General features: G+C 29.2%; 1 protein-coding gene across 2 annotated transcripts; it reads left to right on the top strand.

The window, feature by feature from the left end:
• The first annotated feature begins 20,381 nt into the window (after window positions 1-20,381).
• AIL7 (AINTEGUMENTA-like 7) lies at window positions 20,382-25,108 on the top strand. 2 transcript variants are annotated; one of them, XM_028059003.2, is made up of 10 exons: window positions 20,382-20,701; window positions 20,787-20,989; window positions 21,112-21,643; window positions 21,965-22,047; window positions 23,364-23,372; window positions 23,488-23,576; window positions 23,897-23,970; window positions 24,054-24,104; window positions 24,196-24,272; window positions 24,396-25,108. In XM_028059003.2, exons 2-10 carry the CDS (start codon window positions 20,845-20,847, stop codon window positions 24,851-24,853), a joined length of 1,518 nt encoding a protein of 505 aa, XP_027914804.1. In that variant the 5' UTR covers window positions 20,382-20,701; window positions 20,787-20,844; the 3' UTR covers window positions 24,854-25,108. The 2 variants fall into 2 exon arrangements, with proteins under 2 accessions (XP_027914804.1, XP_027914805.1); XM_028059004.2 differs by having other exon boundaries at window positions 20,807-20,989.
• Window positions 25,109-26,006: the final 898 nt, after the last annotated feature.

Below are 26,006 nucleotides of genomic sequence, written 5' to 3' on the forward strand. Positions count from 1 at the left end.
TTTTCATTCGTAGTTCCTACGGTTCTACCATCTACCTATTATTCACTTTTGTTCTTTTCTGATTGCTCTGTGTACTTTTTCTGGGTTTACTATGATGACTAATTTTCTAAACAAATTTTGTTACCTACAAAACTTGAATCGAATTTTGTTTTAGGTATTTAGGTTTAGTTTTATTTGAACCGACCATATGTTGCTACTTTTTTTTTTCTTTACTGATATGGATTATTATGTGTATAGTATAACATTTAAATAACTTTTTCATCTCTCTGTTTTTTTTTATATTTATATTAAATACCACTTAAATAATAACAAAAGAAAAAAGTATCCTTTTTCATTTCGTATTATAAAGTGTCTTCAAAATGATCACTTGCATAATCTATGCAATACGGTGACGTAGACACGCTTTCTAGTCGTCATATGTAGAAACGTGTGGCCCAAAATCTAAATTGGTGTCTTATTTAATTTAATAATTCGTCGGTTTTTATTTTTATTTACTTTTTGTTTTTGAAATACTATAAAAGATTTATTGAATTTTTCTAATTAATTAATTTTAAATGTTCACCATTAAAAGATAATGGACTTATATTATTCAATTTGTCAGCATAGTTGATCTAAAAGCATTATGAAAAAAAAAAAACACCATTTTTTTTTAATAATCAAGTCGTAATATTTTTTGAATCAATCAGCATCTTGTTTTCTATGCACCTAACAACTAAAGCCCAGTGCTTGGCCTATATTGAGAGGGCTATTTTTCTGTTACTTAAGCAATTTCTCCCCGCACCCCATAATTTCAATTTTTCAAATATATAGCCTTCTTGGCATTGAGTGTATTGGTGTTAGAGTGTTTGCATATATTTGTGAAGGTTGTGGTATAATCCATAATTTTTTTGAATTTCAAGATGTATAATCTAGAGTTTATTCAAATTTTGAAAATAAATTTTAGATTGTAAAATTTAAAAGTTTTCTTGAATAATCACACAACAAAATAGTTATGAAAATCAATCTCTTGAACCGAAAAGGCGAGGCAATAGGTGTCCAAGACCATTCTTTAACAATAACAAAGGGTTTTTTCATAATAAGCCTAAAACAAAGACTCAAGGAAGACAAAGAGAAAAGATGAGAGAATTTAGGTTTAAAATTATATATTTCATGGCAAATTGATTATTTCACCATCCTATGGGAGTGCAGATTAAAATCATGAAGATGTAGGAAAAATGCGCAACTTCTAACTGCCACGCACACGATTCGACTTCTACTTTCTGCACCTCTATAAATTTTTTGTGCACCACCTCAAAATTTTAAAATGATGATTTTATCATTCGTGAACCGACTTTCAAAAAATGCATGTTTCGGAAACTTCCCGGAATAAGTTTCCCGAAACTTTCGGAACGAGATTTTCAAAACAACTTTTGAAATGAAACATTAGAAACACAATTTCTGAAAACCTTTTGGAATAAGTGCATTTTGGCATAGGCTTTTTGGGAATTTTTCTTTGGAACATATGTAATATCTTATGGAATGAATTTTTTAAAACACTCTTATATGAAATGAAATGTGTTTCGGAAAAAAAAATTGAAACATTTTTTTTTTTTTTCATTTCTCTCTTTTTCTTCCTCTTCAAAGACTATGATGATGGAAGCGACACAATGGTGACAGTAACAGTGGTGGTATGCAGTGATAAAGGGAGTTTGAGCTTTTACTATGATTTTGGGAGGTGCAGTTAGTAATTGTCGGATTGCAGTTAGTGATAAAGCCCGTTTGTTAAAGTTTGGTACCAATTCCTTGACATGTGGGAGAATGAGTTTTTTCCGTTTTCCTTCATAATGAAGTTAAGAAGAAGATGATGTAAGTGTTCTTAGTAAGGGTAGTTTGGGAAAAAGAAGAGGAACGGGGTGCACTCTAAAAAGGGAAGAGTGTACGCAGTAATAACTGAACTTCAAAAGGTTTTTTCTTTTGCATTCTCTACTTTTCATTTAGGCCGTATTTGATGTTACCCACCTCATTCTTAAAGGGAGAGAGAACAAGACGCGACAATTAGCACTTGTGAATAATTTTTTTATCTCTTAAAGACATGTCATCTGTTTGACTCAGAAGGAGAAAATTAAGAAAAAAAAACTACTTTTTAAAAATTATCTTTTTCGTTCATTATCATTTTTATTTTCCCTTCAACTAAACAAAAGATATATTTTTGTTTGTATTTTCCTCTTAATTTTTTTTTCCTTTTCTGTCTTCACTGCAGTTGAGTATACAAAATATTAGAAAAATGATATTTGTAAGTAAAAAAAGATTAATTTACTTTAATATTAGAACTTGTAGAAGTTCCCGCTCTTCTTACTTTCTTTAATTAAACATTGTCAATATGTTTCTTCTCTCATTTGAAAATGTATTTTGCACAATATATTTGCAAGTATGACAAAATTATTTTCAACCATATAAAAATTATACCCCCTTTTGTTAAACAATTTTTAATAGTTTGTTTAAACCGTCAATAACTAAAATTAACTCTAAAACACATTTTAATTTATTCACTCTAAATTTAAATATAATTGATTATTTAAAAATATTAACTTGTTATACAGTTTAATCGTATGAAAGAAATAAAATCATTGATCCTACAAAAGTAGGCATTAAAATAGAAGTTACATTACATATTATACTTAACCTCGGTCTCTCTTTTCCCATTTAAAACGTGACCCATGATGTTTCTTTTCCATGTGTTTCCTCGTATAGACATAATTTTTGTTTCTAAAAAGAACATCTATTTCGATATTCAAGTATAAAACTTTATTTATTTTTCAATTAGTGGAAACTCTGAAGCCAATCTAGTTATCTACTACACTGCAACAAACAAACCCACGAAGCAAATAACAGACCCCAGAAAAGTCAAATCTTTTAAATTTTGGAATCAGTAATGTGAATTGAGTTCTTAAACCATGAAAACGAATACAAAAATAACTTTGATATAGCTGCAAAAGGAGATTTAAAAATGTGAACTAATACTGTACTGTAGTGAGTTATAATAATGAATTAATGTCCGTTTTACAAAGAAAAACATAAACTGAATGACTAAAATCAAAGTTTGATCGACCAAAGCGTAGATTATTTTAATCCATGCATGTTAAATGGCGGTGTTGAGTAAGCAACAACTGTGATAATAAATAAATAAATTACTACTTGGTTCTGCATTGAGGTTAAAAAAAGCTTAAAATAGAAGTTACAGTTTAGGCATGGTCACGTGCATGGTGGGTACCACTTGAACTTTATGTGATATGATTAACGTGGCTTTACATTAAAATTAACCGTGGGATTAATTTAAGGGGTATTAAAAGCAGATTAAAAAAGGGAAAGGACATTAAAGAATGCAAAGGTGAGAGTTAAGGCATGATTATGTTAGTGTGTGTCGGGACAAGGGAGTGCACGTGCGTCGCCGAAATCATCGTTTCTGCGTTTTGAACGAAAAGAAGGATGCGGTGCACGTGCCTCTGAGTCAATGGTCAAAAGCCAGAGCTTAATCTTTACAGAAAGAAGATGAGAACGATGATTAGGATCCCTTGGTCCCAGTCCCAGTTTAAGAATCTACTTCCTCATCATCATCCTTCAAAAACTTTAATCACACCCCCATCATCATCAGCACTTTCAAAACATATCATACTCCTTAATTAACCTCATGTTTCTCTAGTTTTTAAACCAAGAACCTTGTTAATATATAGGATTAGTATTTTGAATAATTTTTTTCTTTTTAAACTCCTATTTTATTATCATATTTGTTAAGAAGTGGATTTTAAGTCTAATTCAATTTCACAAAAATTAATTTATGAAGTAAAATTTACATTTCACTTATGTGCTATAAAATTATTTTATCTCTAATTGATATGAAATTTTCAACCATATTTGATATGACTTGTTACATATGAAGTTGTTTTTGAAATTTTTATATTAAATAAAATAAGTTTACAATACTCGAAAAATGTCAAAAATTTCAGATCGATTAGAATTAAGTTTAAACTCCATTTCTGGACTTTTGGTAAAAGAAATTTGTTTGATTTGTATTTCGTTTCTTTTTCTTAGATAGCTTAAGGTGGAGGTGGAACATCAAGTTGCAGAATAAGGTTGCATATTATTTTAGTTAGGGTTAAAGACGTGAAGTTGAAACTTAATAAAAGCATGCTTGCAAAGTGTAAAACAAAACGAAGACTTGGTGGTCTCTTTGAAAATGATCTTGTAGATGGTTGGAATAAAAAAAAGTGTAGTATGATATGGAGAGAAGATATGTGTAGAAATAGCAATGGAGCATGTTGTAAAACACAAAGGCACGTTTTGATTTGAATATTTAATGTGGTAGAGCAGAGAAGCAGTTTGCACATTCGTGTTGTCTGGAGCAGTTAGCACGTGTGATGGCACATGGCGTTCGGAAAGGGGATAGACAAGAAGAAGCAAAGGTAGCAGTCACCTGCGTCAAGAGAATCAAACTATAGCTATGCTAGACATTACTCAAAGATTCATTCTGTACGTACACAACTTGTACTCCTGCCAAATCAAATTTTCTATTTTCTGTAATATTGCCATGCTTAATTTGTGTATGATTATATCATGGTTGGAAATTTGAAGAATATATAATTCAGTAGTTCAATAAAATTGGTGATGTTTTCACACTAATTAAATAAAAAGTTATTATTAACTCTAACCGTTATCCCTAATGAAAGTTTGTTTATCAATCAAAAAGATTTGATAAATAAAAAAATGGTTATTTGATGATTACGAGTATCAAGATTCATTTGATAAAGAATTGTGTGATGAAACTAAGCTCGTTTGATAAAGATTCATTTAAAAAATTGGTTACTTATAACGATTACCAATAATAATGTAAATTTGTTAAGTAAGTTCGTTCGATCAAAATTTTGACAAATTAGTTTCATCATATTCATTCTTTTTATTCATCACATTCATTATATTCATCACATTCTATCATATATTCATTTTAACATACCAATACAACCAATCACATGTCATTATCACAAAATTTTTAGTAACCCACAACAATTATGAAACTTAGACAAAAGAAAAATGAAGTGTAAAGCCAACTAAATCTTTAAACAATGAGGGAGACAAGATTAATAAAATGACAAAGAAATTTTTTGTGCATTTCTAGGTTAATTTAGAAAAAAAAAATAGGAAACAAATCTTAAGTATAAGCAAATTTGAATTCTCAAAAATGAAGTAAAAATGATTAATATGTATTTTTTTAAACGTTTTATCCAACGTTACAATTATATTCCATAGCTTTCATATTTTTTTATAAAAGTCAAGAGAGTTCACGTATTCTTGATTGTCATACATATACATCACTTTTGATAATATAACATTTCGCGTCTAGGTCTAGCATATTTTACCACACACGTTACCAAACACTTAGTTTAATGGTCACATTGATTAATTGAAACTTCTTGAATATTTTGAAGTTACTATTACTCTTTATAAATGAGCAACAAATTTTATGTCAAAATGTGTTGGTGCTTTACTAAATGTTCATCAAAGTCATACATTAAGTAATATGAAGAACAAGAATAAAAGAAAATCATTACAAGAGTGAAAAGTTTATTTGAGAGGATCACCATAAATGTATTGCCACTTTGGTGTATGGAAACTTTCATATAATTGTGTATCATTGAAAAATATGTAATTTTATCTAAAAAATTTGCATTTTGTTAGAAAAATTGTATAGATTTACAATTTTTCTAAATAAATTGTATTAATTTTTTTATCTTTTGCAAAGGTTTTTAATTACTGAACTTATAATATCCAAAGCATATTAATAACGTAAGAAAATTCAAAATGTAGCATGTTTTGTAATGTTTTTAGTCCAATTTCAAACATTTTTTTTAACATATTCGATATACAAATAAATGACACAAAATGTCTCTTTGTTAATGTAATCCTTAACACAAACAAAACAAAAACACATTTTATAAATAAAATAAAAATAATCATATCCATAGGTTAATGTAATATAATAATCATTAATACATTAATAAACACATTTATATGATTGATAGTGAGGTGACACTCATATAAGAATAGTAATCCATCCTGAGCCCGCATAATCACACAATTGGAGTTTGGATATAGTTCTACAGGACTACCTTGAATTAGTTTTGAACCTTGTGAAAAACATAACATAAAATTATTCATAAATGTAGAATCAAATTTGTTGAATAACGTATGAGACAAAAAATTATTTTTTTGTTTTTTATTTTGTTGTTTCTGAGATGAAAGACAAAACAATAAGACTGAGTAAATTTTTTTGCCAGTCTTTATTTTTTCAAGTTCAAGGAGAAGTTTACATTCCTGTTATAGAAATATGACAAGCATAATTGACGCTAATGTTTCGTTGTACGCTACACGACAAAGTTTTAGTCAAAGTCCGTTTATATAATTGACTATTTTTTAAGCTGACATATTGACAGCTCTTGCCTTTTATAATTAAATTTTTATTTCTAAAAGTATCAACTTGAATCATTTCCAACTTAAAAAAAAAAAACACTCATGCTAGAAAAAAAAGTTCTCATACTAAATAATAAAAACTATAACAATGATGTTACATAACATAATATTCTCATGAAATTTTGTGCAGGTAGAAATGGAGAAGATCAATAGGAAAAATATTAGGTAGAAATGGAGAAGATCAATAGGAAAAATATTAGCTCTTTTTTTTAAGACCGTAGATCTTACAATGGATACGAAATAGAAGAATACTATATTATACATGTTGTTTAACTATTATTTGTTTAAATTTTTAGTTAAATTTGTAGAGGTGATAAAATGGGTCAGCTTGGCCTGTTTTAGTCCGTTCCGTCCTTGATCTGTCAAAAATGAGTTGGGTCGGGTTGGCTCACCAATAAAAAACAAGTTAGATACTCTAACCCGTCACGTATCAGAAAGGGCCAGTAGATTGACCCGTCACTTTTTTTTCTATTTTTTTAAATTTCTATTTATATATATAAATTTGTTTATATAATAAAAGAAATTTAATTATTTTTTTTATTTTTAATTTTTAAACATAAAAAGTTAAAAAAGAAATGGTTGACGGATCAGGACGAACTGACCCACCTTTGGCCCATCAGTTTTACGAGTTAGGAGAGTCGGACCATAACGGATTGAAAATCTCATCCTAAACATGTTCTTTTCTTGGTAGACTGGCGAACCTGATGCATTTTAACATATTGACTAATTTTTATAATTAACATATTATTATGATATATTGGGGTTAAAAAACTTTTATTATTTATTTATCTATTAATATATATATATATATATATATATATATATATATATATATATATAATTACTATTTTGTTGATAAAAAGATGATTTTTTTAATGTAATTCTAGAAGGTTAAAAGTAAAAATAATTGTTTCATTAAGAGTTAGACCTTGTGCACATTTTATTTTCCTTGGCATATGCACATAATTTAAATAAAATAAAAATATTAACGTGTGAATTTGCTCATGAACTTCATATTGATGCAGGCTATTTAAGAAGGTGACTACTTAGGCATGGAAATGAAAGACATTACCAACACGAAAAGTTTATTGGTACCAAACAAACAAAGTAGGTGTTGTCCATGAGAAGAATAAAAACAAAAAGAGAAGGTGTCATATATAGCATATAACAAGTGTCTCCATTAAATTTGAGGCCAAGAACACCTTAACATGCATTGTTCCACAAATAAAGAAAATAAAATAAAATTTATTTTGCTTGTTTTGGCGTTGCACCGAAGATCCAACAAATCAGCAACTAATACGTGCATATCTATCTCTTCATCCTTCATCTACGTGTGTCCATGCACGGCATCCTCAAAAGAGAGAAAATCACATACATGTAAAAGTCAAGTTATGCTTTAAAAAATTACTTCAATCAATTAATAATATAGGTTGTCCTACAAAATTTCCAACTAGTAATGTACTTAATTTTATTAGATTGTTATTACTTGCTTTACTTTATTTAATTTACCAAATTTTGGTTTATAAAAAAATAACAAGTAAAGTAGTTAATGTTGGAAGATAGAGTTGAACTTTTTGACTATTACTCCTTTTGTTCACACAGCTTTAAATATAAACTCGATTGTGTTTACTTATAAGCCATATGGTGTAAAAAAATTGAAATATTCAGTGTTTTTCTTTTTGTACATTAAACAAATTATATGCTAGAACACCAACAAATTTTTTACATATATACTTTGTAATTTTTTTTAGAACATTATGTGGATTAGTTATACACAGCTCTTAAAACGCACTTTTATCACATTCCTTTTTAATAAACCAAGAAACAAGTTTGAGCTTTGAATGCATCACACCTCTCAATTTTCAATGACCCCATTAATTATTAATTATTCTTTTATATATTATAATTAACCGATTGATACGCCTCACTTCCATTGATAATATAAATTTCTTGACTGTATGCATGGATCTGGCTGTAAACAAGAAGGGGCAGTTTAATTTATTGATAGTTATATATGAACCGTAGTAATACATAAACCCTAGTAAAGTTTACCCAAGCTTCAATAATAAAATGTCATAATTAATCTTAAAAAACTAAAAAAGAATTCTTCATTTTTTATTTGCATCTTGTCATGTATAGGAATTTTGGAATTTTAAGCTATACTTGATATTTTTATGAAGTTTATATTATGTAGTTATTATGTTTAACATTCTTTTTAATAAATAATACTTATTTAAGTTTTTATCTGTTCTTATTATTGATTACAAATTTACAACACCATTAGAATTATTATGGGCCTTTAGCAATAATAGATGTTGCTCTCCCACTTTTTAGCATTAATAACGATGAAATTAAATTGTTTTTTAAATATTTGTTTTTATTCAACAAATATTAATAAATCTACACCAATTTGGTATCATTTATTTTTCCGAGTCTTTGATTCGATTCAAGTATTACTTTGATGAAAAGAAAAAAAGGAGACAACATGGGACAGATTAAAAATTAGAATAAAAATATTAAAAAATTAGATTATATATAGATAACAAAATAATTGTTAATTTTTATAAATTTAAACATAATCAGATCCTAATTTACAACATGGACTATTTATTTTTTCCACTATTAAATTCGATTGCTCACTAATTCAACTAAATGCAGCCTTTTGGGATCAAAGTAATATGGAGAGTAAGTTATGTATGTAAAAAAGAAAAATAGCAAAAACACATAAATATAATACTACTAAAATCATTAAGATTAATCCAAGAAAATTGAAACATAGAACTCTTTCTTACCACCAGAAAAAACTCTATTAGAAATCAAAGCTTATTAACAAATCTACTGAATTACTTATCAAACATTAACTCAATTATACCACCATGACACGATAAAACATTTAAAATAAAGTATGAGACAGAAGACAGATATCTTAATGATTCATCAAGTTAACTATCAAATTAAAATGACAAGCTGTGTAATAATTTTGTTAAAAAAATAAAAAATAAATATTTTTGTGAATAGTAGAAAAGTAATGAAACATAAGTTAAAGAAATGGGCGTGAGTTCTAAAAGAGACAAAAAGTGCACCCATTGTGGGTATGTAAATATGCGAAAACATGTGGCGGTAGAGAATATATTATAGAATTTTGAAGCATGCAAGATGATAGAGTGAGTGATGAAAGAGAAGAAGAAGACATTGGATGCTAAATGAAAGGGTGCGTAGGTGCTGCCGGTCTAGATGGGGTAGAACGCAGAGGATCATGCGTATTCGTCGCCACTGCTTTATGCACTCATGTTTCCCGGGCTCACTCCATTTTTATCTTAAAAGTCACATTATATATAGAGAGAGAGATAGTGGTAATAATAGTATAGTGCATGTATTCAACTTGGTCTTCTGCTACACCTAGAACCCATTTACTGCTCATGCTTCCCGTTTTCTCGCACACTGGTCGACTCCTCTGTTGCACACTGCTTTTTCATTTGTTCTCGCAAACTTCATGTTACCGTCTCGTAGGAACCACCACCCAGAAAGGGCAAAAGCTGTTCTGTTTTTTTGACGATAATAGTTCTTGTCAAATTAAAATACGCAATGTGATTGTAACTTCTCCAATTGTTTATACTTTGTCCCCAAAAGGGAGCTTCATGTTGTGTCAAGGGAGCAACACATTGTCCTCCCACCAATGGTTGGTTAATACACTTGTACATGTTTAAAAGTATCTACATATTGTCGAGTGAGGAGAAAAAAAAAATAGAAATGATACTATTGAGTGACAAGAAAGAAAAAAACGAGTTCATTTAAGTTTAGATGATTAAGATTAAAATTGTTCTCATATCAAATTTGTTTATCATCAACCATATCATCATATATCAGCTATTATTCTACTTTGAGTTCGAAACTTCATCATAGTTTTATTTTTAAAAAATAAATTAGAGAGTTGAAGGAGACATCGATATTTAAATAAAAAATTTGTTGAAATAACATTATTATAAAATAATCGCATAAAAGATATTATCTATTTTAAAACTTAAAATACTATTAATGTTTTGTTCTTAAAAAACAGATTGAAATAAAGTTTGTTGAAATTACATGATTAAAATCAATTAATGCATCCAAAATATTATTATAAATTTAAACTATTTTATTAATTTTTAAATAATGTAATGAAAAAATAAATTAATCTAAATTGTATAGTTGAATCAGTGAGACCAAATTGTTAGACCATCTTAGATAATCTAATGATTATCTCAAGATTGATCTATGCCAGTTACTCATTCATACACAAGATGACTAATAAGTTATTTTAAGATTTTTTTTTGGTTAAAATAGTTTGTTGCGTCCTCGTTTTTGTCGCAAAATATCAATTTGGTCCTCCTATTTTTATTAGTCTCAATTCGGTCCTTATTTTTGTAAATTAGTATCAATTAAGTCATTTCCGTTAGTAGAGAACTAACACGGTTAAGTAGGTGTCACGTGTCAGCTCCTCGTTTTTTGAATTTTTTATTTGAATTTTTTATTTTTTTAAAATTAATTTAAAAAGAAAAAAAGTATCCCACGTGTCACGTGTGTAGTGTGTGTAGTGTGCCACGTGTCAATCTAATATGGTGACACGTGTCAAATTATTGTATGAATCTCAATTTGGTCCTCATATTTGTTAATTTGATTTGATTTGAGTCCATAAATTTTTTAAAAAATTTTCAATTTCAGATACTCCAAATTTAGATCAAATTTTACTTTTATATAATGTTATGATTATTTTTATTAAAATTGATATTTTTATTAAATATTTTAATAGTATTAATTGTATTTAATATTAAAATTTTAAATATATTTATTTTAATTTCTTATAAAATTATTTTAAAATTTTACATTTGAATTTATAAAATTGTTATTTTTAAGCCAACTCTAAAATATTGTTGATATAGAATATTATAAAAAATATTTCGAATATAAATTTATTAATCTATATATTTATAATTTTAAAATAAAATTTAAATAAAGTTTAATGTAAAATATAAATTTAAATAAATTAAATATTTTTAAAAATATGTAATAGAAATATCACTTGTAATAAAGTGTCATCATTACATTTTTAAAAAAATTAAATTTTTTCTAAATTTGGAACACATGAAATTAAATTTTTCTTAAAAAAATTGGACTGAAATCAAATCAAATTAACAGATATGAGGACCAAATTGAGATTCATATAATAATTTGACACGTGTCACCATATTAGATTGACACGTGGCACGCTACAAACCTGACATGTAGCATAAATATTTTTTAAAAAAATTAAAAATTTAAAAAAAAAATTAAAAAAATTAAAAAAATTTAAAACAATGAGAAGCTGACACGTGACACCTACTTAAAGGTGTTAGTTCTCTCCTAACGGAAAGACTTAATTGATACTAATTTACAAAAATGAGGACCTAATTGAAACTAATAAAAATACGATGACCAAATTGGGATTTTGTTACAAAAACGAGGACAAACGGAATATTTTAACTTTTTTCTTTTGTATGGAAGTACTTTTTCCAATATTTTTCTGTTGAATCATCAATTATTTTTTATTTTAATTTAATTATCGTAAACACCAATTTTTAAATAAATTAAATAATTGTGCATGTAATCTTATAATTAATATTCACTTATATTTCATAAGAAAATATAAAATAAAATGTGCAACTTAAGCCATCGCGGTTCATGGTTGCATGAACAAAGTGAACATTAAAAAATAAATGTACCAAATGAAAAAAATTGAAGTGTTTCTTACCTTTATATTTGAAGTAATTTTTGTAAGTAATTAAAACGATTTAATATTAATATATTTTTTTATAAAATAGATATATGTGAAATAGACGTCAACTCTAACAGTAAATTTGAAAACAATTAATAAATAAATTAAAAAATAATTTAGTAGAGATTATAATGATATAATTTGATGTTTTTATTAATTATTATTGTTTTATTATTATATATACAGTTTTGTGAGTTCATTTATAAAAAATAAATCATTTCTTTATATTGTTAAAATTTTGACAAAAATATAGACTTAACCTGTCCAAACCATTTTTATATATCGAATTAGGCTAGATTGACTTATTTTAATATTTCCACATGAAACATGTTAAAAATGAAAAATTAAATCAGATAATTATGACAAATCTATCATATCTATAAATTACGAAAAATAGATAATTCCTAAATGAGTTCTTATAACATTATTTCATGGAAAGATAAAGATATAATTCAAAACACGTTGTTATATGAATATGAATACCCTTTTAATAAATTCTTTCGGGAAACATCGTAACTAGAATAAATATGGTGGTGAAGAATCATTACGATAAAGCAGAAGGAAAGAAAAGTTTCAGTGGCTTTTAAGTTAGATGATATGATATGAGTTTTCCTGCATGAAAAAACTCACTTTTGTTTGATTGAATTGTGAGTCATCATCACGATTTCTATAAACTCAGTATAATACGATGATGACATATATTCTAATCGATAAGGTACGACAAGTTTCTTTCCTTCAACAGGGATATGCTCTCATTGATGCCCAACTTGGATAAACATGACTAAGAATGATTGTGTAATTAGCCAAAGCTAATTAAGAAGGTACAAGTTTTTGTTTTCCACTTCAAAAGGTGACCATAAATTGTTTCCAAAACGCAAAACATCGTAATCTTCATACATATACTTTTTAATTTTGAGAACTTCTGAAACCTGTAAACCGACATTGATAATTTATCTCAACGACAAGGTCACTAGTTGATGTGGATGGAAGTTGTAATTTTGCAAGGCAAAAAATCTTCAACAAACTAATGACGCATATATTCGTGAATGTTAAGTATTAATATAATCAGAAATTAGTTATATTTTTAAGTATATTTTTACAAATGTAAATGAATTTATGATTTTATTTTGATAATTAATTTGGTATATATACTACAACAAAATCTTTAATCCTTTGATCAATTTTAATGAAAAAGAATAATTTAACTAATTTGAATATTAATTTATAAATTAAAAATATTTTATTTGTGACTAAAATAGTTTTAAAAAATTATAATTAATTTTAAATTCGTAATTAAAATCGGTAAGAATATTTTGGACTACACATCTACTTATTATTTTAAAATTTTCTTGTAGGGATATATTATGTATTACAAAAATTATACCTTTAAATTTATCTTGTTATTAATTTTTTCTAGAAATAATTGAAAAAAAATATCAATACAATATAAAATTTTAATTTAATAATAAATTGTTAGAAACTACATCAGAAATAAAATATGCATTCATTGTAAGAGTTTATACATCTTATGTCGGTATCATTTGATTTTATTTGTTTATATACAATTTCTTTTCCCTTTTGGTAAGAAGGTTTGGTCCATGAAAAAGGCTCCAATAACAAGAAAATGTGGGGTGTGATGAACACCGCTTCAAGTTCAACGCTCTCTCTCTGGTCCAAGGTGGATAAGTGCATGATCATCACCGCTATGTTGTGTTTGCATGTAGCACAACCTTTTGTCCTCCTCAATCGACAACGACAATACCCTGAATAATAATAATAATAACCAAGTACGGTAACAATAAGCATTCGGTTCTGCATAAAAGAAAAACAAGTCCTACATATCGGAGAAGAGGCGGTGGCAAGCCAGACTAACGGCGGTGCTGATGTCCGTGACTGTTGCAGCAATCGCACGTAAATCAGCGACAGATTTGCAAGAGTTGCAAATATGAACAGGGCACACAAACATTGAAAAGACACTCAGCTAAGAACTTGTACCTTCTTCACACATCTCTATTTTGTTATGTTTTGGAATTAAATAGAGCGAATTTCCGGTACATAACTATATATAAATTTGTAAAATTTGTTGGAAGTTATAAGTCGATTTTAAAATAAGATTAATTTATAATATAAGTAAAAATAAAATTATTTTTTTATTAATTAGTTTTGTTTTATTGGTTATCGGATATTTTATTTATGTTTGGTATGAAATGTATATGTTTCGACATGTAAGAGAGTATGTGTACGTATATTGAAAGTTCAATATCAACTAGAAATAAGATGGTCAATTATATATATATATATATATATATATATATATATATATATATGTATATATTGAGTGTACACATTATTTTATAAGTCGGTATTTTTGTGTTGAATTAGATTTAATCATTTTTTAATATGATATTAGAACCATATGAAGCTTATTCTAAGAAGATTAGTAATTTATTGGACTTATTATATCATTCATTATTATCAGACTACTGTTAATTTAACGTTTAAAAATATATGTTTTGAAATGAATAAGTGTATCAAAGATCTATTCTAACTATAGATAAAACAAATTTATAATATACAAGGTAGTACAAAATTCATTTTGTAAATTGATTTTATAAGTTCAAGTTAAGCTTAATTCTCATTCATACATAAGTATTAAGTTTGCAGATAAATTGTTTTATAAGTTAGTTTTTTTGTTTTGAGTTAGACTTAAATCCACTTTTAAATTTGTTATTAGAGTCATTTGAAATCTATCTAGAGATGGCAACTTGGGATGGACTGAGTATTTTAGTCCGTTTAGGATTGTCTTGCTTAACTCGTGGCCCAGGCCAATAAAGGGTCAACCTACATTGACTTAAATTTCTCGAATTTAGTGGCATCAACACAACACATCATGTGTATTTTTTATCAGCAAGTTGCTCATCAGAGTTTTTTCTCTAATTCATCAAAAGCAACTTCATTATTCTACTCTAAATCAAAGTCATTTTTATTTTCAACATACTGTACTTAAATATTAGGAAATATAAAATTTAAATATCACCTTTTTTTTATAAAAAAAGGCTTATAGAATTTTTTATTTTTACTAATTTAATTAAATAAAGAATAAGGTTATTAAAATCCTACTCCTTGGTGAAAAAATACAAAATAAATAATTTCTCATGTGGGCTGACTTGCAAACCTACGGATCAAATATTATACTAAGCGATAGAGAGAAATTAGTCTGCATTTCTTAGGCAGAACAGACCACCCAGTCCGCTTTTTATATACCAAATCCAAGACGGACCAAAACAGGGTGGGTCGACCCACATTATCATCCTTAATTCTATCCTAACAAAATTAGTTATTTATTGAACATATTGTATCATTGTATTATCGAACTACCATTAATTTCACACTTAAAATATATATGTTTGTGGAAATTTACATCAATATTTGTAAGGTGAGTACATAAGGATGGCTGATGTGTCTTTTTGTGTTGGTGAGTTGTGGAGTGTAACTAATGAAGACAAGTTTATGAGTTGATGTCTATCTAGATAGAGGGGTGTTTGACTGTGAGAAGTGCCACAGAAAAAAGCTGAAAATTGAATTGAAGTTTGTGTTTGGTTTGGTTTATTCATTCATAGACATATATATTAGGCGCTTCTTTAAAGAAATACCGTTAAAAAGGCTGAACTGCAATGAAGCATTGCTAAAATTAAGGTTCATTTTTAATAGTTGTAGCATAGCATAGAATCACTAAAGCTGATTCCTTTGTTTATTTCTCAATCAACTTACTTTGGACGCACTCTCTTCCTTCTCTTCTCTCCACGCTTTTGACCAACAAACACTATTTTCAAGGAGATATTAAAATCCTACTATCAATTTTCTTTTTTGCAATAAATTACACATTAAATTTCACACAATTCAACTTTAATTAATACTACTACTGTCAATGAACCATGCTTTACCTATTACTACTCTATTGACTGTTTTCGGGATTTCTTCATCATTTATGACTTTATTAAATTCTATACATACTCGCAATAAGTAAAGTTCATGATTCTGTAACTTTTACTAACTCTTACTCATAAAAACCGAATGTACAGTTTTAGTGCTATAAAATATTTTATTTTTTGTTTAATTAATACCATCATGACTTCAATAAAAATAGAAAAATGATAGTCTCAAATATAAGATATTATAATTAACTTATTCTAATTTAAAAATAGATTTATTTAATTCATACTATTATTTTATTTTGATGATATTTTTGCTTCTCGTGATATTAATTACATACCTTCAAAATAGAGAAATTTTATTTTGACTTGAAACAGCTACCAAAAAAACCGAAGTCCTTATCATCTATGTTTTTAAAATGAGATTGAAAAAAAATATAGTAACATTCTTGAAAAATTTTAAATCAATGTTTTAAAAACGTGAATGACTTATATATATTTGAATTTAATTTATCTTCTCAATTAAAAAAGAAATACACTAATATATAATAAGTGATAAAATAAGCATAACAAATAGTTTATCTTCTCAATTAAAAAAGAAATATACTAATATATAATAAGTGATAAAATAAGCATAACAAATAACAAATTACTCGTAAATAAGATAATTATGATGTGATAAGTTCTAATATATTTCTTGATATCCTTAAGGTATTGTTTAAATCATTACACAATACTAATTTTTTTTGCGTAAGTGAATATATTTATTATTTAAGTATTAGAGTAACAAGTGAGAAGAAAATTTTCTGAAATTACTACTAGAGCTATTAGAAATAATGGCTGTTGATAGGACAACGACATAGGTAGAACGAGAAAGAGAGAAAGAAGAGGAAGAGAAAGAAAAAGAAAAAGAAGATTTAGAATTTTATTGAAACCCAGGATCTCACAGTAATAACCAATCAATATTTATCAATGAATTGGTGATAATTGATAGTTGTCCACTAACTATGAAATTTACCAATAATATTGATAACCTTATTATCAATAAATTTTTTACCTAATAAATTTTTTACTGTTAATAATTCGTTAATAAAATTGAATTAGTCACAAAATTTTCTAGTTACAATAAGATCGTTTCTATTAATAATATACAAATTTTTCTAGTGATGTATCACCCCATGTATAATCATATTATTCTAAAAATATTAAAATTAAAAAATTAAAATAATATATTGATTAAATTAAATAACTTAAGTAACACTTTTATAATAACCTAGGTAATTTTATTTTTATCATTTTATATAAAAGTAAAGATATTTTTGGGAATGAATATAAAATTATTTATTATAAATATATGAACTTTAAATTATACTTCTATATACTTAACAAAATTTTAAATTACACCATATTTGTTATTTTAAATAATGCACCTTGTAAGGAATTAATGTGGAACACACATTAGCTTTTTTTTTTTTTGGATATAAATTTTCTACAAAATTGTTATCATCAAAATATTTTTGAAACTCTAAAAATATGTAATTTAACTATTCATCAAGTTTATTCCATATATTTCATATTATAATAAACGGTCAGACTTTTATGCAACTAAAGTCTGTCATCAATTAATGTGAATCATAAATTCATTAAATGAACTTATGTTAATTTTAATTGTTTATCCACATTAATCAAATAAAACATAAATGACTTGATATTTAAACATTATATAATTCGGTTAGATTTCAATATTTTTAGTGGGACTGATTTAAATATTTATATACCTAAATTAAGGAACTTTTAAACTAATTACTAAAAAACGATAAACTTAATAATATATTAAAATAAATGTTTTTAACAATTCTCTTAAATAAAAAATTTATTATTAAAGACCACTGGATAAAAATATAATATTTTGAATCATTAAATTTTATTTAATAAAAATGACATTTATAAAAGTACTAAATTATTTGGATCATAAAGGAAAGAAAAATTAAAGTAACAGATTTAATGAAATAACTTTTGTCTATATTAATATATTTTAAAAAAATTAATAAAATATTTTTTAAATAATTTGATGTAAGAAATATTTTTTAAACATATGAATTAGAATAAAGTATATTTTGAATTGAAAAAATATATTTATAAAAATTAATCAATAAAAAGTTAAAAAAAACATATATTAAAATGAATTATTTTAAAATTAGTCAAATTTAAATCAAATTATTTTATTTTATGTATTATTCTATTGTTTATTATTATTTTTATTTATCCAGAAAACATAATTATAATCAATGACAACTAATTATTATTTCTTTTTTGTGATTATTTATTTTTGCTTTGTATCTTTATTCATATTTTTATACACATTTGTGAGGATAGCTTTCTCCATCACTCGTACTTGTGTGATGATATCATAGGAAAGTTATTTGTACTTTTTTTGTTTACATTTATATTCTTACTTCCGTTGTTCATTGGTCTTGCATGTGATATTAATCTTCTGCTCCAACATTCATATTCATTTTTATGTGATATTATTCTTTCTTTTTGCATGTCAAAAACCTTGCTTGAACTACAGTGCATTGTTTGGCCATGTTCAATACAAATGAAGATAGTTGTTGGAAGTGTTCCTAAAAGTTTGTGAATGCAAAAACAGTCCTTCACATTATGCTTCCTTTGTCCTTGTGTTCCTTGGTATGAGTTGCTTACTTTCTTTGTTTGTTTTGAGTTTTCCAGTAATGTTGTTGTTTGCAATTGTGACTATTGTGTTTTTGTTGGACTAAAGGTATTTTGTTTTGAAAAAAATAATTTATGTCATTAAGTTCATTCATAAACATGTTAAATTGTTTGTATGTTGTTGCTTTATCTATGATACAGTTCCTTATCCTAAGTTACATAGTCGGAGAGGTGTAAACTTATGTATCCATACACCAATAACATAGACTTCTCACATATTCAATGAAATCAATGAAAAAAAATAAAGAAATAAATATAATTAATGCGAATTATATTTGTTATATATCCCTATACCAATAACCTTAGACTGTTCATATTTCATTCTTTATTCAATGAAAAAAAGAGAGAGAAATGAATATGATTAATGTGAATTAAGTGTAATAATATGTCAGGGTTAATCAAACTGATGTACAATATCTTTAATAATCAAGTAGTAACTTCATGCGCTAAATATTATAAAACAACCCAAACTCCACTAAAATGTTCAATTCTTTCCCAAATTTAGAACAGTGTTCAAAGGTTAAAAAAATTAATTAAATATGAATCTTTACAAAACTTTTAAGAGTGACTTTATTAAAGAGTTGGTGATTCAAAACAAGAATTTAATTAATTCTATAAATTTTTAAAAGAAATGAATAGGTTCTTTTATTTTGATTTAATCATTATAATCTAATTATTTTTTATATGTTATTTTTTCTTGTATGTTTATACTATAATAGATAGATATAGATAGATGGATGTCACACTACTACACCAATTTGAATTTATTATTTTAATTTAAAATTTGGTTTCAACATTTCATAAAAGTTATATTTTGTTTTTAATTTAATTTAATGTTCAAAAGTATACTTCTAAAATAACAATATAACTTAGGCATAAAATAGTTATCAGCGTTAAATATAAATTTGTTTTTAACACAAACAATACAGTACAACCACTGCACAAATTTGCCCACTGTACAAATTTGTCTACAAAAAAAAACTTCATTGTATTCCATTAGCTAAATCAATTAAAATTTTCCCACTCCCATTAATCCACACTTTCAATCCAAATAAAACGCTATGGTATAAAATAATCAAACATTAGGAATAATTAAATCACGTTTAGCAGCTATAATATAATCCGGAAATAATGTGTATCCGTCTCGTGCAGGTCTTCGTTAATAGCAGTATTTGAATGTGAAAAGTGACAGAATTGGTTGGCTGAATGAGGAAGTGGGGGAACAAGAGTTACGGGTTTGAATTTTGCGACTGGACCCAAACCATTTCCGGAACAGCTGCATGTAAGACAAGTGTGTCAAACGCCAAACCCAATTTAATTTCCCTTCCTTAAAAAACAACCAAGTACCCCAACCCCACTTTCGTAATTTCTCACCCTTCCCCAACCCAACCCTATCAAACACCCCAGCCCGGATCTTTCGCGGACGTGTTTCAGACAATTTTTCTTCCGCGCAGAGCCAAAAGTCACTTCTCTCCACTCTTTCTTTATTATTTCTTCCCCTTCCGTTTCTCTCTCTCAAAAACCCCCCTCTGCCTTTACGCTGAAACTCTTGCCATTATATAAACAACTCACCACCCTCACACACTCTCTCTCTTTCTCTTGCTCGCACCATTCCTCTGAAAACGAGCAACCCAACCTTGCATGCATTCTTCTGCTTCTCTCTTGGTTTATTCTCTGCTTTTAATCCATCAAAACTAACATGGAGAAGAAGTAACTATCTGTTCAACCAGTAACGCCTCTCTCCGGAGTAAGAGTTTGTTTCAGTTTTGGCCCCTTATTAAGCCTTTTTTTCTGTCTCTCAATCAACTGTTACTCATTTTCTGCTTCTTCAGAAAGTTTTTCTCATTCTCAGGACTTCATTTTGCACCATTCTTATCCCTATACCAATCAATGGCACGTGCCACTAACTGGTTATCGTTCTCCCTCTCCCCCATGGAAATGCTCCGAACCTCTGAACCTCAGTTCGTGCAATACGACGCCGCTTCCGCCGCAACTAACTCGCACAACTACTTTCTCGATAACTTGTACACCAACGGTAATATATAGTAGTTACTTACTACTTACTTACTTCCTTGCTTACTTACTAGTTACTGCTTGCTTGTTTCGAGAAAACAAGCGCACGTGAGAGATCGCTGAAACCGTTCGTTTTGTGTGCAGGGTGGGGAAACGGGAACCTCAAACCTCAGATGCTGATGGAGCAGAATCTGAACCAGAACGACGTCAGTTTTGTCGAATCCTCCCAGTCGCAGAGTGTCAGCCACGCGCCACCGCCAAAGCTTGAGGACTTTCTCGGCGACTCCTCCGCGGTGATGCGTTATTCCGACAGCCAGACGGAGACGCAGGACTCATCGCTGACTCACATGTATGACCACCATCATGGCTCTGCGTACTTTGGCGACCAGCAGGATCTCAAGGCCATTGCTGGTTTTCAAGCTTTTTCTACCAACTCTGGCTCCGAGGTTGATGATTCGGCATCCATTGGAAAAGTGCAACCCAGCGAGTTCGGGACTCACTCTGTTGAGTCCTCTGGAAACGAGTTTGCCGCGTTTTCCGGTGGTCCCACCGGCACTCTCTCGCTGGCTGTCGCGCAGAGCTCTGAGAAGGCCGTCGTGGCAGCAGATTCCGGTAGCTCGAAGAAGATCGTGGATACCTTCGGCCAGCGGACTTCTATTTACAGAGGTGTCACCAGGTACACTGATTTTTCATTTATCCAATATTATCATTGAATCTATCCATTTCATTACTGCTTTATGTTTTTTGTTTGTTGGGTTGTGTGTGAACGGTGCTTGTGCTACAAAAAATGAGGTTTCTCTTTTTCTTACCCAAAGGATCTTTTGGGAAGTTGAAAAAAGTAGCTTGCGAGTTCTTGTCTACTTGTGAAAATATACCAAGATAGCGATTTTAGATGCGGAGTATTGACAATGGCTTGAGAGAGGTCAAGGTCATAAATTTGGCCTATTTCATGTTAGATTGTGATTTTCCTTTAATTTTTTTTTTTTTTTTTCATCAGGCACCGATGGACAGGTAGATATGAAGCGCATCTTTGGGACAACAGTTGCAGAAGAGAGGGTCAAGCCAGGAAAGGGCGTCAAGGTCTATCTCTCTCTGTTCTTTTTAAAACAAAGAAAAAAAAAGAATAATGAAGGAATAGGTGTGATGGTATAGCAGTGAAAAGTGGCTTGCATGCATTGAAGGTGCAGTTAATGGTTGGAGTGGGGTAGGACACCTGGGGTTTCTTTGTGAACAGTGGTTTTTATGATTGACTGATGGGTGTATATGCATATATATACTACGGTGGTAGTACTTGTTGTGTTACTTCACTGTTTCTGCATTTTTCTTTCAATTGATTTGATCCGATGTGCCGCCATTTTGCTCCTTGTGAGTCGGGTGTCTCTGCTTTCTTGTCTGGTCAGACATGTTAATCTCTCATCGCTGTTCTCTCTGCATTCTCTCCCTGTTCCGTACGCTTTCATGTCTAGTATCTTATCTATCCGTCCTTCCCCTTCCTCATTAGTCATGAGTCATAACTGATATGCTGCATTAGGGCTTAGGGCTTTGGGCTTTATCTTTTGCTTTTGCTTTCCCACTTGCCAGGGAAATGGCAAAAGCCGTGTTTGACCACATCACCCATCACTCCCATATTGAGATTTGTACTTGCTTCCATTAACAAGGAGGAGCCTCTACTGTAGCTATGAAGCGTTTAAGACACTGCTTCTGGCCCCCATCTCAGAATAATGTTCTGAAACAAACTCACGGGATTTCTTAGATTCTATGTTGCAGGGACAAATAACAATAATATTTTTTACCTTGTCTCTTTATTGGACGAGAGATGATAAAGAAACGGCAAAAAGGCGATTTGTCTACAATCCGTTCCCATGAGAAATAGGCAATTCGGCATTTCTGTTTTCGGTGTGTTTTTTAATGCCGGGATATGTCTTTGACTATAAGCTATCTACTTACTATGATTGTTGAGGTTTTTATTAACCTGAAAGGAAAATTTGATTATCACTTTGCACAGATACCATCAATTTTTGTCTTTAAATTAATGTTGTTCGTAGATACAACCTTTTAGTACAAATAAAATTCGACTAGTCCTTGTTATAGGAAAAGAGGATGGGGTCGATGGATCTAATCCAGTGTACAGTTGTTTTCATCCTATCTAGCAGCCATAAAGGGCGTGAGAGAGAAAAAAGAAAAAAAGGTTGGGTTGTGCGCATGCACAGTGGCAATTGGCGAGCATATGATCACTTTTCTTTGGGCCATTTGCATTTTGGGTTAGAAAAGTAATTTTTGGCAGATAATTTTGACTATTCCGTTAGCTGATGTTTGATATTTTTGGCTTTTCCTTTGCATGGAACGGGACTTTGGTGCATTTCTGGCTGTCATTCAACTTTTTGACTCTTGTACAGTTTATTTGGGTAAGTAGTACTTTTCATTTAGATTTGGTTGAACAACGCTTAATAATATATCTTTAACTTTTTCTCTTGTTTGAGAGATGGTTGTGACATAACCCATTGTCATGGTTATCATCAGGTGGATACGATAAGGAAGAAAAAGCCGCGAGAGCTTATGATTTGGCAGCTCTAAAGTACTGGGGTCCCACTGCTACCACCAACTTCCCTGTAATGCAGTCACTTCTTTCTTGTATTCAGTTTTGATAGATCTTAGTTGCATGAAATCCTACTCATAAAAACCTTTGGGTGGGACCAAACAACACACTCTACGCAAGGAATCCTTCATATTTTAATACGCTTCTATATATAAAAATTTCTCTTTTCACAAATTGGTTGGACTGAAAGAAATATGCTTTACTTGGTATGTAAAAAGTTCAAGAAAGGGTGTGTATGGTATCTTCATACTAACGTGACAAGAATGAAAAGAATGCATGCTTTAGTATCGTAACTAAACATCACTCACCTTATTTTCTATCCTCCTTTCTCAGGTGTCCAATTATTCAAAGGAACTGGAGGAGATGAAGCATGCAACGAAGCAAGAATTTATTGCATCACTGCGAAGGTTTGCTTGAGTTAGCTTGTTAAAAAATTATCACAGTACTTCTTCTATGGTGTTACTGAAACTTCGAATTCCCACTATTGCAGGAAAAGTAGCGGCTTCTCTAGGGGAGCTTCGATATACAGAGGTGTCACAAGGTTTGGAGTTTAAACCTTAAAAAACTATATAACAACAACAACATATTTGTGTGTTCGATTCTGTTTTAACACTAGTAAGTTTATCATGCAGGCATCATCAACAGGGTAGGTGGCAAGCAAGAATTGGCCGCGTAGCTGGAAACAAAGATCTCTACCTGGGAACATTCGGTATATATTTGTTTTCTTCCGTAGTTGTCGTGTTATAAAAAATAACTGGTTGATTAAGATTTAGTCTAGTTTCACAGCATTGTGTTGTTGTGTGGTGAAGTAACCGATTTCACATTGTAACAGCAACGGAAGAGGAGGCGGCGGAGGCATATGACATTGCTGCAATAAAGTTCAGAGGTGCAAACGCAGTAACCAATTTTGAGATGAACAGATACGATGTGGAAGCTATAATGAAGAGTGCTCTTCCGGTGGGTGGTGCAGCGAAACGCTTGAAGCTTTCCCTTGAATCGGAGCAGAAAGTTGGTGTGAGCAGCAGTCAGCAGAATCCACCGTGTGGAAACGTGAGTGGCAGCATAAATTTCTCGGCCATTCACCAGCCTATTGCTTCAATCCCTTGTGGAATTCCCTTTGATTCTTCGGCAGCGTATTATCATCACAACCTTTTCCAACATTTTCATCCTTCCAACGCCGGCACGGCAGTTTCCACCGTCACTTCCGGCAATGCAACTGGGCTTACTGCACTTCCTCCACCGGCGACGACCGCAGCTGAGTTCTTCATTTGGCCTCACCAGTCTTATTGATCTAATCGATCTAATCAATCAACTACAACATCTTATGCTAATTTCCTGGTTATGCTAACAAATCAGAAAGCTATAGTCTCTGGCACAGTTTAGCTCTCCTCTATAATTAACACCTTTAGGCTCCTAAGAAACAAAAAAAATCAGGTTTTTGAGTTCGCTAATCTTAGTTACAGTAGAATGCTGGATATGTAACTAATTACTCAAGAAATCAGAAATATTTGGTGCATCTAAATCTTTGCACAACCATTCCCGAAATGCTTCTTATCTTTTTGTATCTTCGCCTTTGCTAAATTACCTTAATTGCCAATTCTTCTTCGTCTTTCGAATTTCTGTTCTTAACACTTTTCTGAAACACGTTCCATCGTTAATTCATTATTATTCTGCATTATCTTCATGTGATAATAATAACTTTCATTAATTTCTAAAATAAATAACGTATGTTGATTAACTGGAGTCTGGTGATCTTAATTTCTTAGACTTTATCCACTTTGTTTAACAAAATCTTGAAGTCTTAATAGTGTTATTATTAATTGTTTGGTCAGGAAGTATTGAATACTAATTGGATAATTGAGAGTAGAAAATTATTTCAAGGAATATATATCTTTCATCAGTTATTAGATTTATTAACTGTACCATAAGATGAAAACTAAACTCTTAACTTAAAGTTAAAAAATCTTACCAGTTATGTCCTATTTTTGGTACAAATATTCATTTTCTAAATTTTAAAGTACAAGTGAAATATTTCAAATAAATACGGAGAAGAAATTAGAGTGGGTCAAATTTTATTAATATCAGTTTTTTCGGCGTCTATGTTAGTTTATATCAATTTCATTAAATTTTTTTATACTCTCTTGTTTGTTTTCTCATCTCAGATCAGATATTCAAAATTATTTATGATGTTAGATATTTTATATTGCCGTTAAAGGAGTTTCAACTTAAAAATATAAAATAATCATAAAAATTAAGATGACGTAGAACGAAATAAATATTTTGTGCTATTCTATATTTTTATTCATTTCACCATTTTAACTGGAACCAAAATAAATTGTTTTCAATTAGTTTATTTTTTTAAACGCATCAAATCCAGAATAAAAGTTATTTTATGTGCGTTCTTTGGTTTTTTCCTTGCATATTATTAAATGCTACTTAAGTA

The sequence above is a fragment of the Vigna unguiculata genome, chromosome 2, assembly GCF_037176805.1.
Source record: "Vigna unguiculata cultivar grain cowpea cultivar isolate G323 ecotype 2 chromosome 2, ASM3717680v1, whole genome shotgun sequence".
Classification (NCBI taxonomy): Eukaryota; Viridiplantae; Streptophyta; class Magnoliopsida; order Fabales; family Fabaceae; genus Vigna; species Vigna unguiculata.

Bases quoted from the DNA above. Each gene is read 5' to 3' on its own strand.
- AIL7 (XM_028059003.2), top strand. From the start codon at position 20,845: ATGGCACGTGCCACTAACTGGTTATCGTTCTCCCTCTCCCCCATGGAA. The intron at 20,990-21,111 runs GTAATATATAGT...TTTTGTGTGCAG, and splicing joins CGATAACTTGTACACCAACG to GGTGGGGAAACGGGAACCTC. The intron at 24,105-24,195 runs GTTTGGAGTTTA...TTTATCATGCAG, and splicing joins ATATACAGAGGTGTCACAAG to GCATCATCAACAGGGTAGGT.